The following is a 23,713-nucleotide window of genomic DNA, read 5'->3' as shown; positions in this document are numbered from 1 at the left end:
AACATGTTCAGTGTAACTAGTTCTACGAAGTAAACATTTCGATTGACCGAAAAGCGGGCTCCATTCCGCGGAGCAGTGCTGCTTTTTTGTGGGGGCTACACCATCTCTCAGTCCATATAGTACATGTTAGACATTTTCTCAAGCTTTTTATTGCCTCTTTTGACTATAGAACAACTTTCTCTTTTTTTGGTCCAAAACTGAGAGGAAACAGTCAAATATGGATCTTAAGCTGGAAAATTCAATGGTTTTGATTTGCTCGTGGACTATTCGCGTGAAGAATTCAATTATTCCGGTGAAGAGTTTGTGAGCAGATCTGAACCATTGATTATAGTATAGACCAATTCAAATTGTGACTATCTTTTTCAGTCCAAAATATGGACCCGAGAGGATTCGCTTCCTTTCATAAAAATAAACATTTCACGACTTCTTCTTTTTTTGCGGGTTCATAACTAAATTCGGGGAATTCTGCACATACTTTACCTCAAACCAGCCTTGAAAATTCTAGCTAAAAAGGCGTGCTAAAATAGAAACAAACGTGGGAAGTGCTAAAGGTAGGCAATAGTTTTTGCTTTAGTTTCCAATTGAGCTGATAGAGTCTTGGCTGATGTGTCACGATGAACAGCGAAGGATTAAAGTTCTCGGGAGGTCGGAAAAATTTTCAACTTCAAACATTATTTTTATTCCTTATCCAACAAACAAAAAAAAAACTATCAAAATTCTTATACATTTTTCTGGATTGATCAATCATCAAAATAGAACAAAAGTAGTTTAACAATCTATCAAACTGAAAAATCGACATGTTTTCAAATCTCAAAAATCATATAAGATTGAGTATGAACTGAATTTCATCGCAACTTTCCTTTTGATGTATAGAACCGAAGAGCCTGAGAGAAAATTAAAAGTGTAAGTGGTAGCTAGGGTTTGGGAATTTTTAGAAAGAGAAAGAGCAGACGCAATTATAATTGAAAGACCCCGTGGAGTACTTAATAATCACTCCTTTTTTGAGGCTACAGACAAATGTGTCACTGCAAAACCGTGGACCACAAAGCAATATCTTTATTGAAATTTTAAAAATGATACTCACACAATAATTCAAACACAACAATGAATATGTAGAATGACCCTAGGAGAAGTAATCATGTGGTTCGGTGCGAACATAATGGAATCAAATGATCTTCGAGGAGTATTTTTAAATCATGATTGTCATTCACTTTTAGAATGCATAAAGTGGATTTCTTTCTAGCCAGTCAGAGATGTAAATTCTCTAAATGACATAGAGGAAAATACACAGAGGCTAGATATTGTTCTAAGCAAACGAGACAATTACTCGAATCCACGAGTAGCCTTTGAAATCCACAAGGAAAAGAGAGAGAAACTCTTGAATTAATATTGACTGAAAAAAATTAATTTGTTCTTAGGCTTACAATCTTATTTATAGAAGATAGACCTAACCTTTTACCTTCCCAACACATGACTATCGGACTTTCCAACAAATACCATTAAACTCCTGAGACTCAATACAAAAAACTTAACTAAATGACCCTCCAATACTCAATACAGGACCCACGTTGGACCTCTAAAAGACACATTGAGCTACTTATTCTGACTTCTTCTTTGCCTTCTGACTCTCCAACTGCTCCATAAATGCTTCAGCCACTTATCCTGCATCAATAAATCTAATAAGCACTCACAAAATAGTAGAAAGAGTATCTTTGTAACTTCAAATACGTGGCTATCCACACAGATTTTGTGCATAAATCATGGCGTTGTGGAGCACACTACAGGTCTCACATAAACGATCCGAGTCTTGAACTCTGAATAAAAAGTTAGATGATTGGATTAAGCACCTATAGATATCCGATTGAGCTGATTTATTGCGGTGACACTCAAATAAATATTTTACATTTAATGAACGGCTCAAATCATTTGTGTGGGACCCGTAGTGGGCCCCACACCGTGATCTATGCACAACATCTGTGTAGGTAGACTTTCTGAACTTCAAAACTTCAGTTTTTTAGTCCCCATATAAACGAACAAGAGAAAGAAGAAGATATCATCACAAGGAGACTCACGTCATCGGCCTTCACCAATAGTAACAGTTAAACCATTCGTACAAGGTTGCGAAGAATGTCTCTCAGACAACACTGGCCTTTCAGTAGACGACACTGGCCCTTGAGTAAAAGCAGGCTGCTTTGGCTTGGGAAGATTTGCAATTTCACTACTTAGCATAGAAAGAACTGTGGACATGTTAGGCCTCTCTATTGCAAATTCTTGTACACAAAGTAGTCCAATATGTATGCATCTCAAAATCTCCATTTGGAAATCTCGACAAGTTATCCTTGGATCTATGAGAAGCTCGCTATTGCCTTCATTCCACAATCTCCATGTCTGAATTATGACAAGCAATATGAAATATACGAAGATTATCTTTCACTGATGATTCGTGAAGAAAAGCTGGGAATTAGAGAAATAGGTCAGTCAAATGACTCGAGTGAACTTACATATGCCAAAAGGCTCAAAGATTGCTCATCATCATAAAAACTTGTGTTTCGCCTTCCGGTTACAATCTCTAATAACAACACCCCAAAACTGAATACGTCGGATTTCTCTGAAAACATCCCTTGCATTGCATATTCAGGAGCCATATAACCACTGCATCATGGCAAAATTGATTTGATTACATTTTATCAACACACAAGAGAGAAAAGGTTAACATAGAAAGAATTTTTTTTTTTTTTTTAAGGTCGACGCATCTACTTACTATGTCCCAACAACCCTTCTCGTATTGGCTTGATCTTCATTCCCTCCAAAAATCCTTGCCATACCAAAATCCGAAATTTTTGGATTTAGCTGTTCATCTAGCAGAATGTTACTTGCCTTCAAATCTCGATGAATGATCCTTAATCTAGAATCCCTATGAAGGTAGAGGAGCCCCCTACTTATCCCCTCGATGATATTGAGCAGTTTACCCCAATCTAGGAGCTCTTGTTTGTGTCGATCTGAAAGAAGATCAATCCAAAACAAGAATGACTGAGGGAAACATTCAAGGAAATCGAAATTATGATAGTGAGGCGAGATAAAAAAAAATTAGTTGCAAAGCGCTTTGCGGGGTATAACGGATATAATGTATCACTAACATAATGAGTTAACTACAAAGCTTAGGTGAGAGTACATAATTAAGAGCTTTTCGTACAAACTAACCAAAGAGAAATGCATCCAAGCTTTTATTTGGCATGTATTCATAGATCAACATCTTTTCATCTCCTTCTACACAGCAGCCAAGGAGTCTAACAAGATTGCGGTGTTGGAGTTTAGAAATCACAACCACCTCATTCATAAACTCCTCTAGCCCTTGTTTAGAGGATCTTGAAAGCCTCTTGACAGCTATTTCTTGTCCATCGTGTAATTTCCCCTGAAACAGACACCAGATATGATGTTTCTTTTCTACATCACAACACCAATCTTCAGTACCTTACATTTTTTTCAAACATGAAAAAAACATACTATTACCTTGTACACCAGACCAAAACCACCCTGTCCAAGCTTATTGTTCTTGTCAAAATTTCCCGTTGCAATTGCCAGCTTCTCAAACTTGAACAGGGGTAGTTCTTCAAGTTTAACTTGGTTCATATTATCTTCAAATGAGGTTTCAGTTGAGTATTCTGGAGACAGTGACCGCTTCTCAAGTTTAAACAACCTTTTTATCGTCATTCCTGGTTCAAGAGGTAGTTGTCAGTTATCTACAACACAATAATAGTGAATGCTTTCTCAAGTTTTCAGTTCTCACAACAGTAACAGTAACTGTCGGTACCTTTTTGTTTGGCCATCCACATCCATGTGAAGTATGCGCATATTGCCATGATTATTGATCCAATGATCACTGAAACTGCAGTGAGAATTTTTATGTTTCTCTTTTTATCTGTGAAATAGAACAAGCATAGCAAGAAAATGATCAAAATTGACAAACGCAGCTTAAACAGTCCTGAGTATTCTGAGAATCAACCAAAAGTTCCACATGGCTAGCATGTTGACAATAAGAAAGAAAATATAACTGACTTCAAATTCTTCACAAGAACAAGTAAAAATAAACAATCAAACGCTCAAACCAAAAGAAAAATAAGTGGAAGCACACATAGAAGTTACTCAGGGAACCGGGATTATGGGTTATAAAATACAAAATATTACCAATCTCTGAATATGCCACGCGAATGTAAAGATCTGCCCCATCCCTTGGAAATTTCTGAATGTCAACTAATTTTCCACTCCATGACATGCAGCCGATGCCCTGATCATATGCATAAGCTGCACACGAACAATTCATTAAGCATTGTTTTTTACACTCATTCTCTGGAACAGAAACCCAATCTGCCAACTCTGGCACTTTCATCGTTGTCAGCTTCAAAAAGCCATCTTTCTGGTCTAGGTTGCCACTGCCATTTCTCTCACACTGCAAAGGTGTCGTCCTCGCACACCCACCTGTAAAATTCTCTCTATTCCATTCCTCTATATTATTTGGTTCAAACCCCTTCAAACATGAACAAATCGGTGAATCCTTTGAATTGCAGCTTCCAAATGGCCCACACTTGCCATAAACATCACAGTCTGTCTCCAGAGCAGACCACGAAACCTCCCATTCCCGCTTCCATTTAATCGTTTCCTTCTGCATAAGGTTTCCATCATGATTCAGGAGATAGTATTCCATTAAAGACTCATTTCCAGTAGTGAAACTGACATACGTAGTTCCCTTGTTATCATCAGGAACGACAGTAAAACCATTAAGATACATGGAGTTCATGTATGGTACGCCAATAAAGATTCGACTGTTCCAAGGACCACTCCGCCAATAGGGATGACTACCATTCCATACATAGATTTCGGGAATTGTTGCAGAATTAACACCAGCGGAAAAGGTTCCGACAGATGGATCAGAAGAGCTTTTCCATGATTTCAACAGTGTCGTCACATCACTGCCAACTTTCATCCTCTGTAACAACGAGTCTGAAGGATATTGAAAACTCTCCCAAATTGTTCTTCCATCAGAGTCATCTCGGATGACAAGGTTACCAGAGTCTAACAGCTGAGCACTAGAATTCACCACAGGATTTGGAACATTAGATGACCAAATAATCTGTTTCTGTCCGCTTAAAATCAATAAGTTTCCATCGTCAGATATAATCAAAGTCCCGGAAGAATCAGTGAGAGGTCTGTCTCTATTAGCTACCCATACCACGGTTCTCAATGGGATGTTGCTATACCATATGCCAATATATCTATTGGTGGTGTTCATGGGACTGAAGAATCCCAGTTGAAAACCATTGTTGCTAGATATTATACTATCAGGATCAGTGATGGGTTGTGTGGATGTAATTGTGTCCACAGCAATGCCAAACTTCGGAAGAAAACAAGAAAAGTAGAGAATAAGGACCTCAAGAAATGGGATTGCACGGTTGAAGATGATGAGTCCCATACCTTGTTCACTGCGTCGTCGTGGTGGATTATAAATTACGATCCAATGCATCCACTATGGCTATTTTGTACCCTTTTTCTTTTTGTATGATTTTTCTTACTATAACCACTGCTGTAGCATTACGAACTGGAAAGTCATGTATTGATCTGGACAAATCCACCCCGGAATACGATGAAGAATTTTATGGCACAGGCCCTCAATGGGATGATCGAGGCAAGGGGTACAACAGACAATCTATCTTTCCGGCCTGTACTCTTTACAAGCGGATAAGGTGCTTGGGAAAAGTGCCCCAATATCTTTTGTTCGGCTGTATAAACATTTCAATCAATAACTGATTGTGTTTCTTGGCAGGACAGATACTTCGGGAAGCTAGTTTGAGGAAGCCTTGGGCAAATCCCTTGCACAAGCTGTTTGATCCGTCGTCTTTTTTTATCATCTGAACAATCTTACTTCAACTAGCCAAGAAGCTGGTTTTCATCAGCTTGAATTAAGTCCATGAGCCACCCACTCCATTTGTTGGTTTTCTTGGTGTCGGGCTGTTTGCTAAAACATTCAACTGCAGAATGGTCAAAGAATGCATCATATTTGAATGTCGTTGGATTTTCAATTAAGTAATTTTCTATGATACTATCTATAACTTTTGAAAATTCAAACTCTTTATAGAAACAAATAGATACATGAATGGATTAATCGAAAAATACTAAAATTGCGGGGAAACTTCCTTGGAATGAAGGCAAATTAAGAAAAGTAGCCAGAAAGCAAGAAGGAAAAAAAGGAACCTACCCAAACAACCAAATAGCAGCACGCTCTTTTCAGAGAGAGAGAGAATTTGCAATTCCTTTCTATTATTACAAAAATACTTGTTTAGGAACATATAGGTCTGCAAACTTAACTACTTTTATTAAAAACAAAACCGATGTACATAGTTGCGCAGCTCATATACAATTGATGTGAACACATTGTTGGGAAACGATTTCCAGAACCTAGTAATGACGTGTACAGATTAGATAATAAAAAAACCCACAAAACCCTACAAGGTGAAATTAGGATTTCACCTCAACTCCCTGCGACACGAATGCTGATTGAACTTGTTATAACACGTCTTGCTACAAGCCACGTATACTGCTCGATTGCACCTTGAGATCTTCTATCTTATTCCCTGCACGAGAGGATTCACTTCCTTTCATGGAAATAGACATTTCACGACTTCTTCTTCTTCTTTTTGCATGTTTATAACTAAATTCGGGAAATTCTGCACATACTTTACCTCAAACCAGCCTTGAAAATTCTAGCTGAAAAGGCGTGCTAAAATTGAAACAAACAACTGTAGGATGCAATCATGCATGCAGTAGGCAATAGTTTTTGCTTTAGTTTCCAAGTGAGCTGATAGATAGAGAATCTTGGCGGCAAGGTTTGGGAATTTTTAGAAAGAGAAAGAGCTGACGCAATTATAATTGAAAGACCCGTGGAGCACTTAATAATCACTCCTTTTTTGAGGCTACAGAATCGTCACCACACAACCGTGGACCACAAAGGAATAATATCTTTGCATTGAAATTTCCACTGAGAATGTCCGATACTCTAAAATTGATTTCCTTTATTAGTTTCTAAAATAAAAATCTTCCAACGGAAATAATTTGCATCTGATTGAGCTAGTTGTTCTTTTTTTTTTTTTTCTTTTTTTACAAGTCAAAGAAGGTTTGCACTCGATTCTAAAGTATGCAACCAATTATTGCCACTCAGTGTTTGTAGGAGAAAAAATGTACCTATACAATTAATGAAGAAGTGATGCTGACATATTGTTGCGGAAAATTCTCGTATTTAGAGATCTGGTAGCAATAATTATGTACGGAGTGTTTTCGTTAGTGAATAAGTTTTGAGAAATTATTTGTTACAATCAAGTTGTCAAGTATTTCTGGTAGTGAATAAATTGTTGAGAAATGTTAAGTTTGCAAAAAATGTCAAGTTGTTTCCGATAGTGAATAAGTTGTAGATGGATATGTGAGGGAAAAAGTTATTAGTTAACTTGAACAACAAACTAAAATGTCAAAACTTGTCGATTAATGCGAACGAGATAGTAAAAACCCCTACGTTTTTTTCTCAAATTCTTAGTGGAAGCACTCCCATATATATATATATATATATATATACACACACACATTATGTGCTACATATTTGAACTCTAAGCACAACTGCAGTTCGTGTCTATTAAATGCCCTAACTTAGAAATGCATGCCAAATCATTTACTTTGTATAGCTCGATCAATGAGTACGTAGAATGACCCAAAGAGAAGTAAATAAGTAATCATGTGGGGTTCGGTACGTACATAATGGAATCAAATGATCTTGGAGGAGTATTTTAAATCATGATTGTCATTCACTTATTCAAGACCACAACATGTAATCAACTTTAGTGAAATACTGGTCCGATCAATTTGATCTTTCATAAAGTTATTGTACGCGTTGAGTTTAGGGGTGTTCAAGAAAACCACCCGAACCGTAAAACCGGTCCGATCCAGATTGAACCGTCCTATTTGGTCTGGTTTTGTGGTTCTGCGGTCAGGTTATGATTCTAAAAAAATAAGAACCGTTAATTTTGGTTCGGTTACTGGTTCTCAATTAAAGAACCGTGGTTAGAACCGGATCGGACCGTTTAAAACTAATATATATAATTATATAAAATAAATATATGTGTGTAATTTGGTAGATTAATCTCTTTCTTTTTAAACTTACTTTATTTGGAGATGAAATCTCATTTGTTAGGAAAGTTTTTATTTTCTTTCTTCTTTTTCTATTCTAATAGATTACCTTCATATTCTTTCAATTCTTTGCAACCTTAATTAACAGATTAGTCTTTATAATTTCAATCTCACTTCTCTTTTTCTCACACCGGTGATAGGTTTGGATGCTAATTGGATAGAATCGGAACCGAAATCGGAACCGAAACCGAACCAAAACCGGACCGGTTTTGCGGTTTGGTTCTAGTTCGGTTCCACTCATATATTGGTTAGGTTCTGGTTCTCAATTTTCTAGAACCGTTTGAAATGGTCCGATTACTGATTTTCTAGAGAACCGGACCAATTCGGACCATGTACACCCTTAGTTGAGTTCTCGTACAAAGTAAGTAACCTGAATTGTTCTCATGATCGGGACGAGCCCGGCCAATTTACATATCACAAGCAGCCCCGTTCCTACGTACATAGCGATAGCCCCATGTGTGAAAGTATCATCCACGAGAATACCGAAAAATTGCATTCACATTTAATGTACTTATTAATTCAGATTGGAAAATGATTGGGTTTGACAACGAAGACCTATCAAATAGCTGGCAAACAATAATAGAACTCGTTTGTGAGTTGAGCACTCAAGGAGTTAGGGGGCTGTTGTGCATTGAGGGACAGCTGGGGCAAAACGATATTGTTTCGAGCCCGGAAATTTGATCTTAAACCTTCACTTGAAAGATCTCATCGCGTATTATGGTCTTACAAAAAAATCATGTTGATTGAACATCGATGATAAGAAAGTGAATTGCCAAGAACCTAGCTTTCTTGCTTATATTATTGAACATTGTTGTGGTCTTATAAAGGAGTCCGGCTCCTCTCCAATCCATAAGAAATTGGAGTATCCTCTAATTCCAATTCAATGGTCAGGATTACCCCTAGTATCTTTGGCCCCAAAACTCATGGTATTCTATCGGCACCCAATTACTCTCCAAATATTCCCCAATTATCACATTCCAAGCACCAATTTACCAAATTTTAAACGTTAGTAAAATTTCATATCGTAACTTTAATAACAGGTGCAGGTTCAAAGAACTATCAGATTCACAGTGTTAATCAAAGAACTCATTTTGCATTTTTTTTCTATAAAAATTATCTTACGTTCAATTACTTACTCTTACGATTCCTTTCTAATTTCCATAACTCATCTTAATTTCAACTTTCTTACATACAAAAACAATTACTTCAATGAGCACACGGCACAGTGCAAAGCACACATAGAAATACATTAGTATCAGTAAAAAAATCTCATGACCTACATAATAAGATAATATCAGCGAAAAAAACCATGTGAAAGAAAAAAATTACTGATATAATATTAGTAAAAAATTCTCATGAGCTATATGATATTGGTTGAAAAAATCCTCATGAGCTATATAAAAAAAAAGTTTTCCAAAGGCAGGTTTAACGGGGAGAGATGACACCATTCAAAAAAATTAATAACTTTTTTGCAACAACTTCGAAGATTGATGAATTTTTTTCGCTGTTTAAAAAAAAACGGAAGGAAAGACGCTTATATAATTGAAAAATATTTAGGGAGTAATTGGATGCCTGTATAATACCATATGAGCTTTGGGGCTTACGTTACTAGGGTAATCTTGATCATTGAATTGGAATTGGAGGATCCTCCAATTCTCTATGGATTGGAGAGGAGCAGGACTCCTTATATAGGCTACAAAGCTTGACAACCAAAAACCCTAAATAAATAAGGAAACCACACATAACAAGGAAACTTAGACTAATTAGGAAATACGAATAATAGCCTCGGCAAAATAGGAAACATAATAATCGAATCAAGCAACTATGGTAACATAATATTTCCTAATATTATGCTAATAGCGCCGCCCCCCCCCCCCAAACTACAGTAGGTATACCAACTTGAGTTTTTTATATACCAACTTGAGTTTGAAAAACAACCAAAAGAAGCCGCCAGCAGTCAAGCCAAGAGAAACCAGGAGCAGCCAGGAGAGACAGACAGGAACCAAGACAGAGCCAATAAAGATGATGATTTGTTATGGCTTATCCCATAGGTCTTGTGGAAATTCACTTGAGACGGTAGATAGAACAGCAGGTTGCTGGGTATTTGACATGGACATAAGTTTCTTGAGGATATCCTCCACATCATTGTTAAATGCAGAAGAAGTAGGAGCTGTAGCGGTTGGACCAACTTTACCACCAGGTTGAGCAGTAAAAGAGTAGGATGGAGAACCCTTGTTAGCATTGTCGGGACCTGGCCCGACTTGATGGCAATGTTTACAAACTCAGACTGGGCAATTGAGAAACATATGATCTGTCTTGCGGCAAAAATGACAAGAGTTTGGACTTTGCTGTGATTGATTACCTCCGTAATTTATTTTTTTGAGTACTTCGGTGATGATGAGTTGCAAGAACAATGTCCATACTCTTTGGTTTAAGGCTACTGAGACGAGTCTCCTCCGAAAGAAGTTCAGAAATAGCTTGTTCCAAGGTAGGGAGTCGACTGCGATGAAGAAGAGAACTGTGAACGGGCTCAAAATCCATAGTAAGACCCACAAGAAAAAAAATTAGCCGTTGTTGATCCCTGTGACTGGTAAATATCTGAGCATCAGCGGTACAAGACCACATTGGCTCAGAGAAAGCTAAGTGATCCCATACACAATAGACCTGAGAGAGAAAATCATTGATAGATTGGTCGGGCTCCTGTCGTAGACTGTGAAGATGACTAAGAAGCTGGTATTGATGAGCAAGGCCAGTAGTGCTGTAACACTCTTTCAGAAATAGCTAGTGTTATGAACCAACCATTGATGATTCCTTGCGATCAATCAGGCGTCTATAGCTATATGGTGGCCAATCAAACCAATTAGGGTTTCGGATCAAAAAAAAAAAAAAAAAAACCAATTAGGGTTTGGATCAGACAAGTAGGGTTTGGATTGGACCAGTTAGGGCTCGAATCGAGCATGTCGCTAGAGATGCAAGAGAGAGAGAGAGAGAGAGAGAGAGAGAGAGAACACAGAGAAGGTGAGAAGGTGAGAGGCAGAGAGTCACCATCTCTGGTGAGCGCTAGATGCATTTTGGTCGATGATGAGAATCCCGATCTGATCCCTCTTTTAATATTACTGTTCTCTTTTTAATGACAGTTTTTGATAAAGAACGTGATTAAAATTGTAAACAACAATGTCGGTTTTCGTTTAACTAACATAAAAAGTGCTAATCATGTCACTTATTTGATAAATTGACATAAAAAGTTTAGTATAATTTCTTTGATGACGCTTTTGCAAAAAATTGACATAAATTTTGTTTTTTGAGCGTCATCTTTTAGCATTATTGTAGTAGTGAAATGGCCTTGGCAGGACCTTCGTGATTCTGAAATCAACCAAATTGTAGACTAAGAGAGGTGACAGAAGTATTGCGAAACCACGTAATAATTAGATGATTCTTGCTATCCCAATCCTCCAGGCGTTCCTCAAATTTGGGTTGCGTTTCAGTGTCCCCTTTTGTAGGTTTGACAATCTCACCAGTGATAACACACCAAAGCTTTTTGCCTTTGATAAAGCTGGACATAGCCTGGGCCTAAAGAACATAGTTGGTGCCATCAAGAGTGATAAAGATGGGTTGGGCAGCATCTAATCGTTCCATTTTTTTTTTCTTTTGGTTGGAAGGGACTAGATGGGTTGACTATGAGATGGGTTGCTGCTGACTAAGGTGGAGTTATGGATTGGTGGAGTTGATTTGTGAACTGTAGGGAACAATAGGGAACTGACAGATTGAAGTGGTTCTGGAGAGCCAACTGGTTTGGTGGTGAAGAGGATGACGGTGGAGAAGCTAGGTTAATTAAAAACCGTAGCTCTGATACGATGATAAGAAAGAGAATTGCCAAGAACCTAGCTTTCTTGCTTATATTATTGAACATTGTTATGGCCTTATATAGGCTACAAAGCTTGACAACCAAAAACCCTAAATAAATAAGGAAACCACACATAACAAGGAAACTTAGACTAATTAGAAAATACAAATAATAGCCTAGGCAAAATAGGAAACATAATAATCGAATCGAGCAACTATGGTAACATAATATTTCCTAATATTATGTTAACAATCGATAAATTAGTGAACGAATCATTTGTTTTAAGTGTTGTTAGCAATGTCTGTAGTAGGCCGAACCTGATGGCTCAAATCTACGTTCGGGAAGATCGAACTAAGGTTGGAAGCAAAAGGTGTGGCCGTACTCAATCACAAGTTCGGCTACAATCGAGATTTAATAGTGGACGGTGATGTGCTCACTTGACTACCAGCTCTTGGGGAGAACCTTCGGGCTCGGCCACCTTCAAGACAGACTGCTTGTCGGCCCACTCCTCTCTGCAATTCACTTGCCTCCAAGCTTGGTTTGAGGGTGAGGCTCGGCCAACAATGACGCCACGTGCTCCCCATGTGTTGAAGCAGTTATGCCAAGAAATAATGATGAGCGCACATAAGGGCGACAGCTCACACCCAAAATGGTTATCAGATCTTATCGGTGATGTCACGACGATCCGTGCAAGGCACATGATCGTACTTGGAGAGCAAGCCAAGCAGACTCTATAAATACCAAAGGATAACAGCCTAAAGGGGTACACACTACACAATCCCTAAACCCTAGTCTCTTGCTTTGTCCTCTGCACATTCTCATCCTCTCGCCGGAGGGCCTTGCCGGACAACCCCGACCAGATCTTAGTCGTGCGTTCACTGTGCAGGACAGGGCAAGACATCTAGGAGACACTCAAATAATTAGGTATGGAGGTACGCTTATCAACAATATGAATAATTAGTGTCAATTCTATGAATGTGACTTATCAACAACATTAACAATTCTATGAATGTGACGACTGTGTTTTTTTATTTGAAAAAAATTCCAAAAAATGAGGAAAGTGCATGCAACCCGTTCAAAATTGTTTACTTGCAGTCTAGACTCTAGCATAGATCTAAGGTCTCGTTCCGCTTAAAAAAAGTATTAATTATTTAAATAATTACTTATTTTTTGAATTAAAGGTAATATATGGTGAAAAAATTACATGTCTCGTAAAAAAGAAAATAAGTACTTGAAAAATAAGAAATTTAGCGTAACGTGGCCTGAGGCTATAAACCATTAAATTTCGTAACTGCGTGTTAACAATGTGTTCTTTAATAATGATAATGCAAAAAAGTGACTTAATCCATTTATTTTAAAACTTTTAATCGGTATTAATTGGAGTTGGTGTTTTGTGCCTTGGTTGGATGGCATTTTGGAAAAAAAAATTCAACTCAAAAATCACTTATTAGCCTTTTTTTCAATCATTAATTTCATTTCTCTCTCATCTCTTCAATTATTATTCTCATTTCTCTCTATCTCTCTTTACTTATTATTACTCCTAACTTCAATTATTAACATATTTTCTCTCTTCACTCATTATCCAAAAATCAAACTCAAAAATTTTCACAACATCCTCCAAACAAAGCATTGACCATTTGATGAATGATGACCTTAGACCATCTCCACAAGTTGCTAGGCAAAATGCTTACCCAAAATGCGAAATACACTATTTTGGTTTGCCACAAAACCCATCAACACTCCAACCGAAGAGGCATTCTCTCGAACAAAGAAGAATTAGCCCCGAACACGTGCAAAGCACATGAGTTGTACAGGGGCACCACGTAAGGATAAATAGTACTCTCTCCATTCTTAAATGAGAGTCCATTTTCGACATATGTGCCACCAAAAAATCATCGATATCTCACAATTTATGATGTTTTCAATAATTTTTAAAATCTTATCTAATAAAATTAATTGGAATTTATCAAACAAGATCCATACTGCATGTAAAAAACATTTTAGACTAAGGTATATAGACAATTTTGTAAAATACCCCAAATAGTGAAAGTGGAACCTCAATATGAAACGGAGCAAGTATGAACCAAGCATGAAAACTATTAGGCAGCACCACGTAAGGGTGCACGGCCGGTGTTTACAATCTTAATTCTCTTTCCAGAAACAGTCCATAGGAGTATTGTTGTCCTTTACTACAGTAATGCACACCATGAGCAAAAGATCCAACATTGGAAAGCCTAATCAATCCTATATCGACTAAGAAGTACTGAGGGGAAGGGGAGGGGGAGGAGTAGCTCCTCCATCTTTGCCACCCCGGAGCTTGCGTAGGACAGGCAAACCAATTTGCGCGGGCGGCTCCAATTTCATCAACACTCTGCGCGCGCGGCTAGCTTGAGTAGCTCCTTCATCAACACTCTGCGCGCGCTGCTCCAATTTCATACTGGCAATCCTGTTACTGGCCTTCCTTCTACTCCTTTTCTCTTTCGCAAAAATTGCCACCAAGTCGAATGTGTATTTCAGTAGAAGAAGAGCCATCATACTGGACCACACTATAACTCCAATTTTAACGGTAAAACTGAGTGATCGTCTCTCCTTTTCAGGAGTAACCACAACGTTGGATAACAAATATGTAATTGCCATTGATGTGATTGCCAACCACATGGTCACTATAAGGATCCACATGGTAGCCTTGTTCTTGAATTTTAATCCGCTGATGAGCAACAAAATTGTGCTCAATGACGCAACGAATCCTATCGTGTTAAAGCCGAGGAAGTACGGATAAGAATTTAGATTTCTATAAGCCATTACAGCTTCCCCGGCTCGGCGCCCATTGAAATCGTTTTGCAAAATGCCACCTGGAGGGTTCACCCCAGCTTGGAATGCCATTGTCGCAATAAGCGATGCCACAACCATTAAGGAGTCCCTTTTATTCGTAAGCCAATCTCCACCTACGAGATCCTTCGCCTGCTTAGCATGGGCATGTCGAAGTAAGTCTTCGATATGATCCACTTCATTTCGATCTGATCCAAGCAACAAAATGTCCATTGCTGTGTGTCCACTTGCATTTGTCGCATTCACATCTATTGTTTTCTTCTCTAGGACATGACTCGCAATCTGAAATATTTACATTGCATCTCATGGTTAGATATATAAGAAATAAAAGAACATGTTTTTCAATGATGATTTCCTGCCAAGAAAAAAACCTAGAAACATTGAATTAAAGAGTGCGATTTTGCTCACCCGTCAAAATGTGGGTGAACATCTCACACTAACACTAAATTTGATCATGGACAAATCTAGGAATATAGCCTAGTGGGGGCACCTGTTAATCATAATGGCGAAAGTTTATTTTTTTTGGTCAACCGCAGTAAGAACGTACAAAATTAAGGCATATATTACTAACTACAAAAGTTTATAACAAGTACTTTAAGTTAAATTATGCAAAAAATGAGCACAAAATCTCAGAAAAAAATTTAAAATATGTTTTAAATGAACATCAACATGTTTTAGAATGATTGAGCTAGTTTTGTTAATGACTTTATTTAAAATATTTCTTCTAGACGGTTAAAAATAAAGAGAATCAAGAAAGAATAAGTCCAAATAGAGAAACAACTCGTAAAGCAACAAATATAAATGCATCATATGATAAAATTCAGGCATAAAACTAATTTTATATTTATATTTTCAAAATATATGCAAGTGTGTATGTTTATATATTAGCACACTTTCATAATTATGCTAATTTATACAAAATATATTAAAAATATTTTAGTTTCGAGTGGGGGCACATGCCCCTTTAGATCCATCCCTGAATTTGACGCACACAGGGAGGCACCACTTTGGTCATCAAATTCGTTTACCCTTTAGGACTTGGGTTTTTAGACAATTCTACAGAAAAATTCTATCAACCTCATATACAGAGTGTGGAACCAAAAAAAAAAAAAAAAAATTCTCACATAGAGAGTCCTAAATCCAGAAAAAAGTGAACCAAAACAAGTTTTCTTCAATCAAGCATTCACTGATGTGAGGTTGAACTGATTTTTTTTTTTTTTATTTCTTTTTAAAAGTTGGCTACAAAGCCAAGCTCCACAAAATATATGGCTCTTACTACTGAAGTGAGATCGATCCGGTGTGAAGTCTAGATATAGCGACTAATGTTCCCCCATTTTAGGTGGGTGATCACAACATGTAATTAAAAGAATAAGGACATACCGTGCATCGTTTATACAAAATAGCTAGATGTAGGATGGTGTTTCCATCACTGTCCTTGGCGTTGACAAAATCCTGGCCTTGTACTATGTCCAATAGTTTCTCCAAGCTCTCCAACTGGTTGTGCTTGACGCATAAGTGCAAGATTGTGTCATTCCGATCCACCCTGACTCGAGCCGCTTCTGGGCAGCTTCTAACCAACTCTTCCAAGGCACTGATCTTGCCTTTCACGGCAGCAATATGGAGAGGGTTTCTACCGTCTCGATCGCGAACTAGGCATATCTCAAGCCCGACCTTTGCTAACAACAGTTTCACAATCTCGTCGTGCCCTTGGGCGGACGCCAAGTGAAGGGCCGACCGTTGCTGCGAATCTAGAACTTCGGCTAGTTCCGGTTGGAGACTCAGTAGTTCTTCCACAAAGTGTGTTTGCTTGTTTGATGTAGCGACATGGAGAGGACTTGTGCCACTGAAACATCCGGCCACAACTTTGTGTAGAATCAGTGGATCATTTTCGATTAAGTTGTGCAGCGAATCGGTGTCCCCTGTAATTGCAGCTTCACAGAGGTAGTGCTCCATTAGGTTGCTCTCTTCAGCTAGTTAATTGGGTGTATTTGTTTTTAGTACTCGACAAGCAAGAACAAACAGACACACACCTATATAGCCACGCACTTTGTTTAGGTGTATGTAAGGACTGGTAGGCACGTTCAAACGAAATATAGTCTCAACTTAAATAAATTGTCTGCGCTATCCGTCCTCATTTTGAAAAGCTCATGCCAAGATAAAGAGGAAAAAAAAAAAAAAAAGGCAATAATTTACAGGTTAATTATCAACTCACTTGAAATAATATCAATTTAAAATGAAAAAAATTAAAAGGTACTAAATTAGAAAGGAAAATGTATATTTTACCACAACAGCATGTCAAAGTATAACTTAAGGAAACATTCTCTTAATTGAACGGCTACGATCTTAGCTTGAAAGCGATCAACGGCTATAGAGGTGTTCATGTTTGTATGTGTAAATAAAAACCGAACCGTTCTATTTTATAATATAGATGGGATGATTTGGGATAGGTGCAATTGAAATTTGGATTTTGATATGGGATAGGCTCCGTGAATAGATAATGGAATCAAGTAAACACATCAAAGGATGGTCCAAGGAAGGGAGTCAAGGCCCATTCCAATTTTATGAAAGTTCAGTCTCGTTCAGTTTTAGGCCGTTGTGGGCAACAATGTTGAGTAAATGCCTGGCCGGTCCTAATTTTGGCCTTCTTGGCCTGCCGGGTCCTTTGCGCCAAAAGTGCAATTCCCTCCAAGTCCCTTGAGTATGATTTTACTTATTTACCCTCCCTTAAATAGGCTTTGTACGGCTGCTGGTTAATTTCGTTGCCCATCTGGTTTCAAATCTCTCTCTCTCTCTCTCTCTCTCTCTCCAGCCATTGAAAACGTCCGCCGCAGTCCTTTCACGGCGGTGACGTGGTGGTGGTGGTTCACTACCGGACCCATCCCTACCCACCCGATTATTCAGATCCAACAGCGTCCGTATCCCACCCGAGGCGCGACTCGCGGAGGCCTTCTTCTTGTCCTGCCGGGGCCAGAGACGGTATCGGTTGGGCGGCAAGGGGCGGAGGAGGGAGGGCAGCGGGGACGGGGATTGGGAGCGAGACGGAGACGACGAAGGAGAGAGAGAGGCAAAAGGGGAGAGGGGTTGTTGTGGAGTGGTGGCGGCAGGGGCAGCAGTTTTGGCAGTGGTGGAGAGTGCAGTTGGGGTTCGAGCTCTCCACTATGGCTTCGTCGTCGCCGGCGTCGATGGTTTTCTCCGGCTGTTGGAAGGAATTCCATATCCTGATGCTAAATGAAGTGCCGGATTTAAAATAGGGCAAATTTCACTTACCTCCCCTGAGGTTTTTGATAATTACAGAGTCCTCCCCTTAGGTTTCTAAAATTGTACTTACCTCCCATCTGCTATAGTTGTCGACCGCAGATTTTCCCATCCATTTGTTGACCATCACTAAGTATGACGAAAATTGCGAGCATCATCCATTACATCTACGATACTACCCATTTTACCTTTGAGTCAACAATGTTGCTTAAGCCATTTCAAAATATAATTTAATATAAAATTACTTTTTTATTTTCAAACTAACCAATACTAAGTTCTGATGAAACTTTAGGAAAAATTTTAAACTTTTTTTTTAAGCCATTACATTTATATAATGTAAAAAAGAATTAGTTTCCCTTTCTCTTTAATGAAACTTCAAGATTTTTGTAAATACTCATATCTTTATTTGTATTTACTTATAAATATCACGACATATTATATATATATATATATATATATATATATATATATATATATATGTGTGTGTGTGTGTGTGTGTGTGTGTGTGTTAATTGAAATTGTTGTCCTAAATATTTTTTTCTTATATGCTAATTTAATGTTTAGCTAGTAAATACATGTTATAAATAATTAATTACTCTTCTAAACTAGATCAATTGTCTAGCTAATACATATTGAAAAATTAGTTTTAATGTTATCTTCCATGCTACAGTCCTTTTACCCCTTTGTTGACCTCCCCTAGGGTTTTTAGTAATAATAGATACCTCCCCTCATATTTAGTGAAATATTTATGTTGTCTTTATTTTTGCTAAGTATAGTTATAGCGTCTAAAATTTTATTCTAACACCTAAATAAGTAAATCTATACTAAAAATATATCATACATGTATTTGAGCTTTAAAATGGCAAAAGAAATTGAATAAGGACAAGGGAGGAAAGTGGAATTTATCCTTTAAAATATTATATAAGTTCCACTTGGGTGACGTGTTACACTTGGTCAATTGCCACAAACAAAGTCCATCTGTCCATGTCTTTCTTTTATCTTTGTGCGTAAACTTTTCATGACCAAAAGCACAAATTATTAATACTCACATGTTTCTCTCTCTCTCTAACCAAACCACATGTGCATGTCCACCAAACACCCGTGAGTTGTTCTTTTTTTGTTTAGATCTAGGAGTATTAATATGGGTAACTGTGTTTTGTGTATTGAGCATGTGTTTTTAGATTAACACAGTTAATTGTGGTGTGAATTTAAATGAAAATTAATACTGTTAATTTAGATAGAATTTAACATTGTTAATTATAAATTTAGACAGAATTTAACACTGTTAATCGTGGCGATGGTGATGGTGGTGTAGGAGGCTATATAGGCCAACGGTTAATTAACACTGTTAATTATATTATGAATTCCTATAAAAATTAATACTGTTAATTGTGATGTGAATTTATATGAAAGTTAACACTGTTAATTAGACAGAAATTAACATTGTTAATTGTGATGGTGGTGGTGGCGGCAGCGGCGTTGTGGTGTGGCGGCGGCGTGGTGATGGGAGGTGGTGGTGTAATGGTGATGATAGAGGCCTGATGGTGGTCATTGTGGTGGTGGCGGCGTTGTAGTGGTGATGGTGGCGTGGTGTTGGTGGTGGCAGCGGATGTGGTGGTGGTGGTGGCGGCGGCGGCGGCGGCGACAGTGGTGGCGGCAGCGTGGTGGTGGTGGTGGTAGTGGCTGGATTGTCTCGATCGTCTCTCTCCAATCATCTTTGTTTTGCGAGAGGTATTTTTGTCAACAAAATAATGAAGAGGACCTACTAGGCTATAGGCTCTTTGAGCAGGACCTAACAGGCTATTCTTCATCCAAAGAGAACCGGCCTGGAAGTTCCCCCAACGATGTGTAAAATAGTTCATTTTGTAGAGCTCGTCGATTAGATTATCCAAGCAAAAAATTAGTTTGATCGAATATCAATAAATATATGAAGTATGAATGGAATATATTTGTACAAGAAAAAAAAGGGCAATTATGAGTTTCAACATAATTTTTATCATCACATTTTCTCGTACAAATCGAATTCATTTATGTACTTATTGATATTTGATCAAGCTAATTCTTTTTTTGCGTCGATTACATATTCAACGAGCTCTACAAAATGAACGATTCCGATCGTTGTTGTGAGCCCTCCCACAACAATCCAACAACGGCCCAAAACTGGACTGGACCGAACCTTAATAAAACTGAATTGGACCTTGACCCAAAGGACCTTTTTCCAAATAGCTTTGAAAAAGTAGTTTTTCTAATAAATAAATAAAAACAATCTTCTTCAAAAACAATATCAAAAATAAAATATTTTTACAATAATTTTTTGAAAACATTGTTTTGGGAAAGAGAGAAGATTTTTGTGTAATGATGATTATACTTGATTTCGAAGATAAGTAAAATAAGTCCCCATTCTACTAAGGAAAATAAGTAAAATAAGTACTTATTTTTTAAATTAAAGTAACCCCTAATACATAAAGTTATATTTACACCCAAACAACTAAATTAATAATTAATTAATTTAAATTAATTATTAATACGGTCCTCCACGTATTAATTGATTAAAGAAAATGAAATTAAATACGGGTATTTACACCTCACATGCATACATATGTACACCCAAACAACTAAATTAATTATTAATACTGTCCTCCACGTATTAATTGATTAAAGGAAATGAAATTATATACGGATATTTACACCTCACATGCATACATCAACTAAAATTCTATTTAGCAAACAAATTGTATATAGTCATTAGTCTGTAGTCCAATAATATAGCGAAAAACTCCCCCTAAACACCAAACTAATCATTTTGTACACAACTACTATGATGAATTTTATTGTGATAGCAAGTACATTGAAAAAAAAAACATATACATCTAAATTATAACTAATTATTACAAAACACATTATTCTCTGTATTCTTCGTTTTTGTTTTTTGTTTTTTGTGAAGAGAGTAATACATACATCATAAATACAGGTGAATGTGATTAACAAGACTAGGTTTAGGGTTTAGGGTTTTGTAGATATTTTGTAGCACTTTATGAATGCCAGTTTCAAATTCAACTTTGGCTTACAATACACGTACGTAGCCTGCGTCAATCTTTTTCCACTCTTCTTCGGCTTAAAATATCCAGTGTCCCCACCTTCAACTAACCCCTTACAAATCCTTCAACCTAGTTAACCAAAGCTGAGAAATTCAACCAACAAACGGGAATCGCGATCAAGACCAGCAAATGGCAAAAAAATGATCAAATTCATAACGCTTAAAATTTGACCTAAACCATCAAAATCGGTTCATCATCAAATTCCATGTTCTGATAGCATCAAGCTCTTACTAAATCTTATGCTACCACACAATTGAGCACACACAATCAACTGTTCATTTCCTCCAAGATTAGTCGAGTTGCTCATATGTTGGCTTATACACCTAAGTAATAATAATAACAAATCACTTTTACACCCACGACCACTATGATTACACGCAACGAACAATACGTAACAAAATGGAGTCCGATAGATCCCTACCGCTTATACCACTCTTGGAGAAATTCTAAGTCCCAGTACATGGGCTCTTGCGAACTGTTACAGGCGAAATTGTGTCTGCTTGCTTTTCACTATTAATCATACCAAAGAACTCACATGATGTGTTTTTTTCAAGATTATATATTTACGCTTCTCTTTGCCTTGACATTTAAACTCTATTGCATACCCTTTAACAACCATCAATATTGAGTAACTGTCAACATAATCAATTCAAACTTCACCTAGGGATATTCCCATTTGCGTAAATCTTTGACATATGGAACATTTGTATTTACTTGCTTAATTCATTCTCCCTCCGTCCCAAATTGTTTGTCCGGTCCGCAAAACGGAGACTCAAAAATAATGCATCTCTCAAGAAAAAATTCAAAATTTAGTTGATATCTAGTAAACACTCATTCCGCAAAACGGTCCGAACTCATCAATATCTAGTAAATTGTTAAAAAAACTTTTTTCTTGCAAAAAGTGTATTATTTTTACGTCATTGTTTTTCGGACCGGACAAACATTATGGAACGGAGGGAGTAAAATTTACCTACATACAACAAGCAGCTTGAACCAAATATCATTGTTTTTACAAAACAATTCCCCATCAATTAGAATCCCCAAAGTGAATATTCTGTAGTATATTCAAGAATATATCTTATTAGTTGAATACGTTCATATTGGGGGTTATTAAGCCAAAGAAGCTAATGCTTCTCTGCTCTCCACAGGCCCTAACACCACAATGGGTATATTTTTAGACATCCCACTCAGCGTGTGTGATACACAATAAAGATAAAGCTGTTCTGATGCCAAAGAAGTTTAGTGGTTCCCCTCCATACCCCATGGCACCAAAATGGGTACCGTTTAGACATCCCAATCAATGTGTGCAGTGAAAAATAAAGGAGAATTTTAAAAATTTTGGATAATCCATGACGATTGTGCTTCAATGTGGAAAATGTGTATTTTTACTTAGAGTTATAAACTATTTACGGAAGTCTAAATCAAATATAATTTTACTTTTTATTCTTTCATAATTTACATAGCACAAATTGGGACACTGACACGGTTGAGACATGAACACGAATACGGGACACAACTCTCCGAAAATGAAGACACGGACATGGTAGGAGACACATCAATTTTTAATATTTTAAGGTATGCGACCTAGCTATATTGTAAACACTCACTATTTAAGTCGAGACTCTTATTGAACGGATTATCGACCGATGGTGTTTGCCGATACGCATACACATATGTTTTATAATACAATTTTGGCATCAATACTTTTTAAGTTTTTAAATAACTTATCATGGAAAAGCTTTTAAAATTTGTAAAAATGATCGCTCTATCGGGTCCCTATATGTGTCCTAGTGTGTCAACATTGACGACAATCAAGTGTCGACTTTTGTGGCTTAATTATTCTTCTCTTGCAAGAAACCCATAATTGAACTCCACATCTCCTTAATTAAACCCATAGACGACTGGAGCCGCTGGACCAGTACTGCCTCAATCAATCGAGGAAATGGAACACCGAGTCGATGGTTAAGTTGAAACCACAGAGAACTATTCCCGTTAAGCTCCTATGCGGCTTCTGTACCCGAAGCTTCAATGAGAAGACATCTACGACACCGAAGAAGGTCAGAACTTTAGGATTATAGTTCTCTCTCTGGAGACAAAAAAATTCTTCGGATTTGCATATGGGAAAAGGCAAACAAAATTACGAAGGCACAAAGTTAATCAAAGTACCCAGCTTTAGTTCTTTAAGTTAGTATCATTTCTTGTGTGTCAAAAAACTAATCTAGAAATAGGAATGCAAAAACATTCAGTTATTAATTAACCTTCAATCAAAGTTTTAGTATACAAGAATCCAGACATACAACCTATTAGGAGAACACGCGCGCACATAGATGGATATGAGAAGCAGGATGGGGAGGGGGACGAAAATCATACAAGACTGATGACAGCCGGAATTTTTATCCCATATTATAGTTCACCATCTTGTGAAATCTGCAAACAAATATTATTAGGTAGTTCTAACCTT

The 23,713-nt window shown here is 37.4% G+C and overlaps 2 protein-coding genes and 1 long non-coding RNA gene across 10 annotated transcripts in view; all 3 read right to left on the bottom strand.

The window, feature by feature from the left end:
* Positions 1 to 1,360: 1,360 nt before the first annotated feature.
* LOC131313131 (G-type lectin S-receptor-like serine/threonine-protein kinase At1g11330) lies at positions 1,361 to 6,908 on the bottom strand. 4 transcript variants are annotated; one of them, XM_058341259.1, is made up of 10 exons: positions 6,523 to 6,901; positions 5,470 to 6,023; positions 4,186 to 5,389; positions 3,812 to 3,919; positions 3,511 to 3,713; positions 3,202 to 3,412; positions 2,762 to 2,999; positions 2,502 to 2,652; positions 2,073 to 2,388; positions 1,361 to 1,662 (listed from the first exon to the last, which is right to left on the bottom strand). In XM_058341259.1, exons 3-9 carry the CDS (start codon positions 5,285 to 5,287, stop codon positions 2,074 to 2,076), a joined length of 2,328 nt encoding a protein of 775 aa, XP_058197242.1. In that variant the 5' UTR covers positions 5,288 to 5,389; positions 5,470 to 6,023; positions 6,523 to 6,901; the 3' UTR covers positions 1,361 to 1,662; position 2,073. The 4 variants fall into 4 exon arrangements, with proteins under 4 accessions (XP_058197242.1, XP_058197241.1, XP_058197239.1 ...); XM_058341258.1 differs by having other exon boundaries at positions 4,186 to 6,023; positions 6,523 to 6,908; XM_058341256.1 differs by having other exon boundaries at positions 1,361 to 2,388; positions 4,186 to 6,023.
* Positions 6,909 to 14,137: 7,229 nt separating this feature from the next.
* Positions 14,138 to 16,972, bottom strand: LOC131313130 (ankyrin repeat-containing protein BDA1-like). The gene is made up of 2 exons (XM_058341255.1): positions 16,280 to 16,972; positions 14,138 to 15,181 (listed from the first exon to the last, which is right to left on the bottom strand). The coding sequence occupies exons 1-2, from the start codon at positions 16,850 to 16,852 to the stop codon at positions 14,324 to 14,326; spliced, it is 1,431 nt and encodes a 476-aa protein (XP_058197238.1). The 5' UTR covers positions 16,853 to 16,972; the 3' UTR covers positions 14,138 to 14,323.
* Positions 16,973 to 22,861: 5,889 nt separating this feature from the next.
* Positions 22,862 to 23,713, bottom strand: part of LOC131313129 (uncharacterized) — a 35,014-nt gene continuing 34,162 nt past the window's right edge. For all 5 annotated transcript variants that reach the window (XR_009196081.1, XR_009196078.1, XR_009196080.1 and 2 more), the window contains one exon: positions 22,862 to 23,292. This is a non-coding gene — a long non-coding RNA (uncharacterized LOC131313129). The remainder of the gene's footprint in view (positions 23,293 to 23,713) is intronic.

Source organism: Rhododendron vialii, chromosome 13a, assembly GCF_030253575.1.
Source record: "Rhododendron vialii isolate Sample 1 chromosome 13a, ASM3025357v1".
In the NCBI taxonomy this organism is placed as follows: Eukaryota; Viridiplantae; Streptophyta; class Magnoliopsida; order Ericales; family Ericaceae; genus Rhododendron; species Rhododendron vialii.
This window is presented reverse-complemented; position numbering and strand designations above follow the sequence as displayed.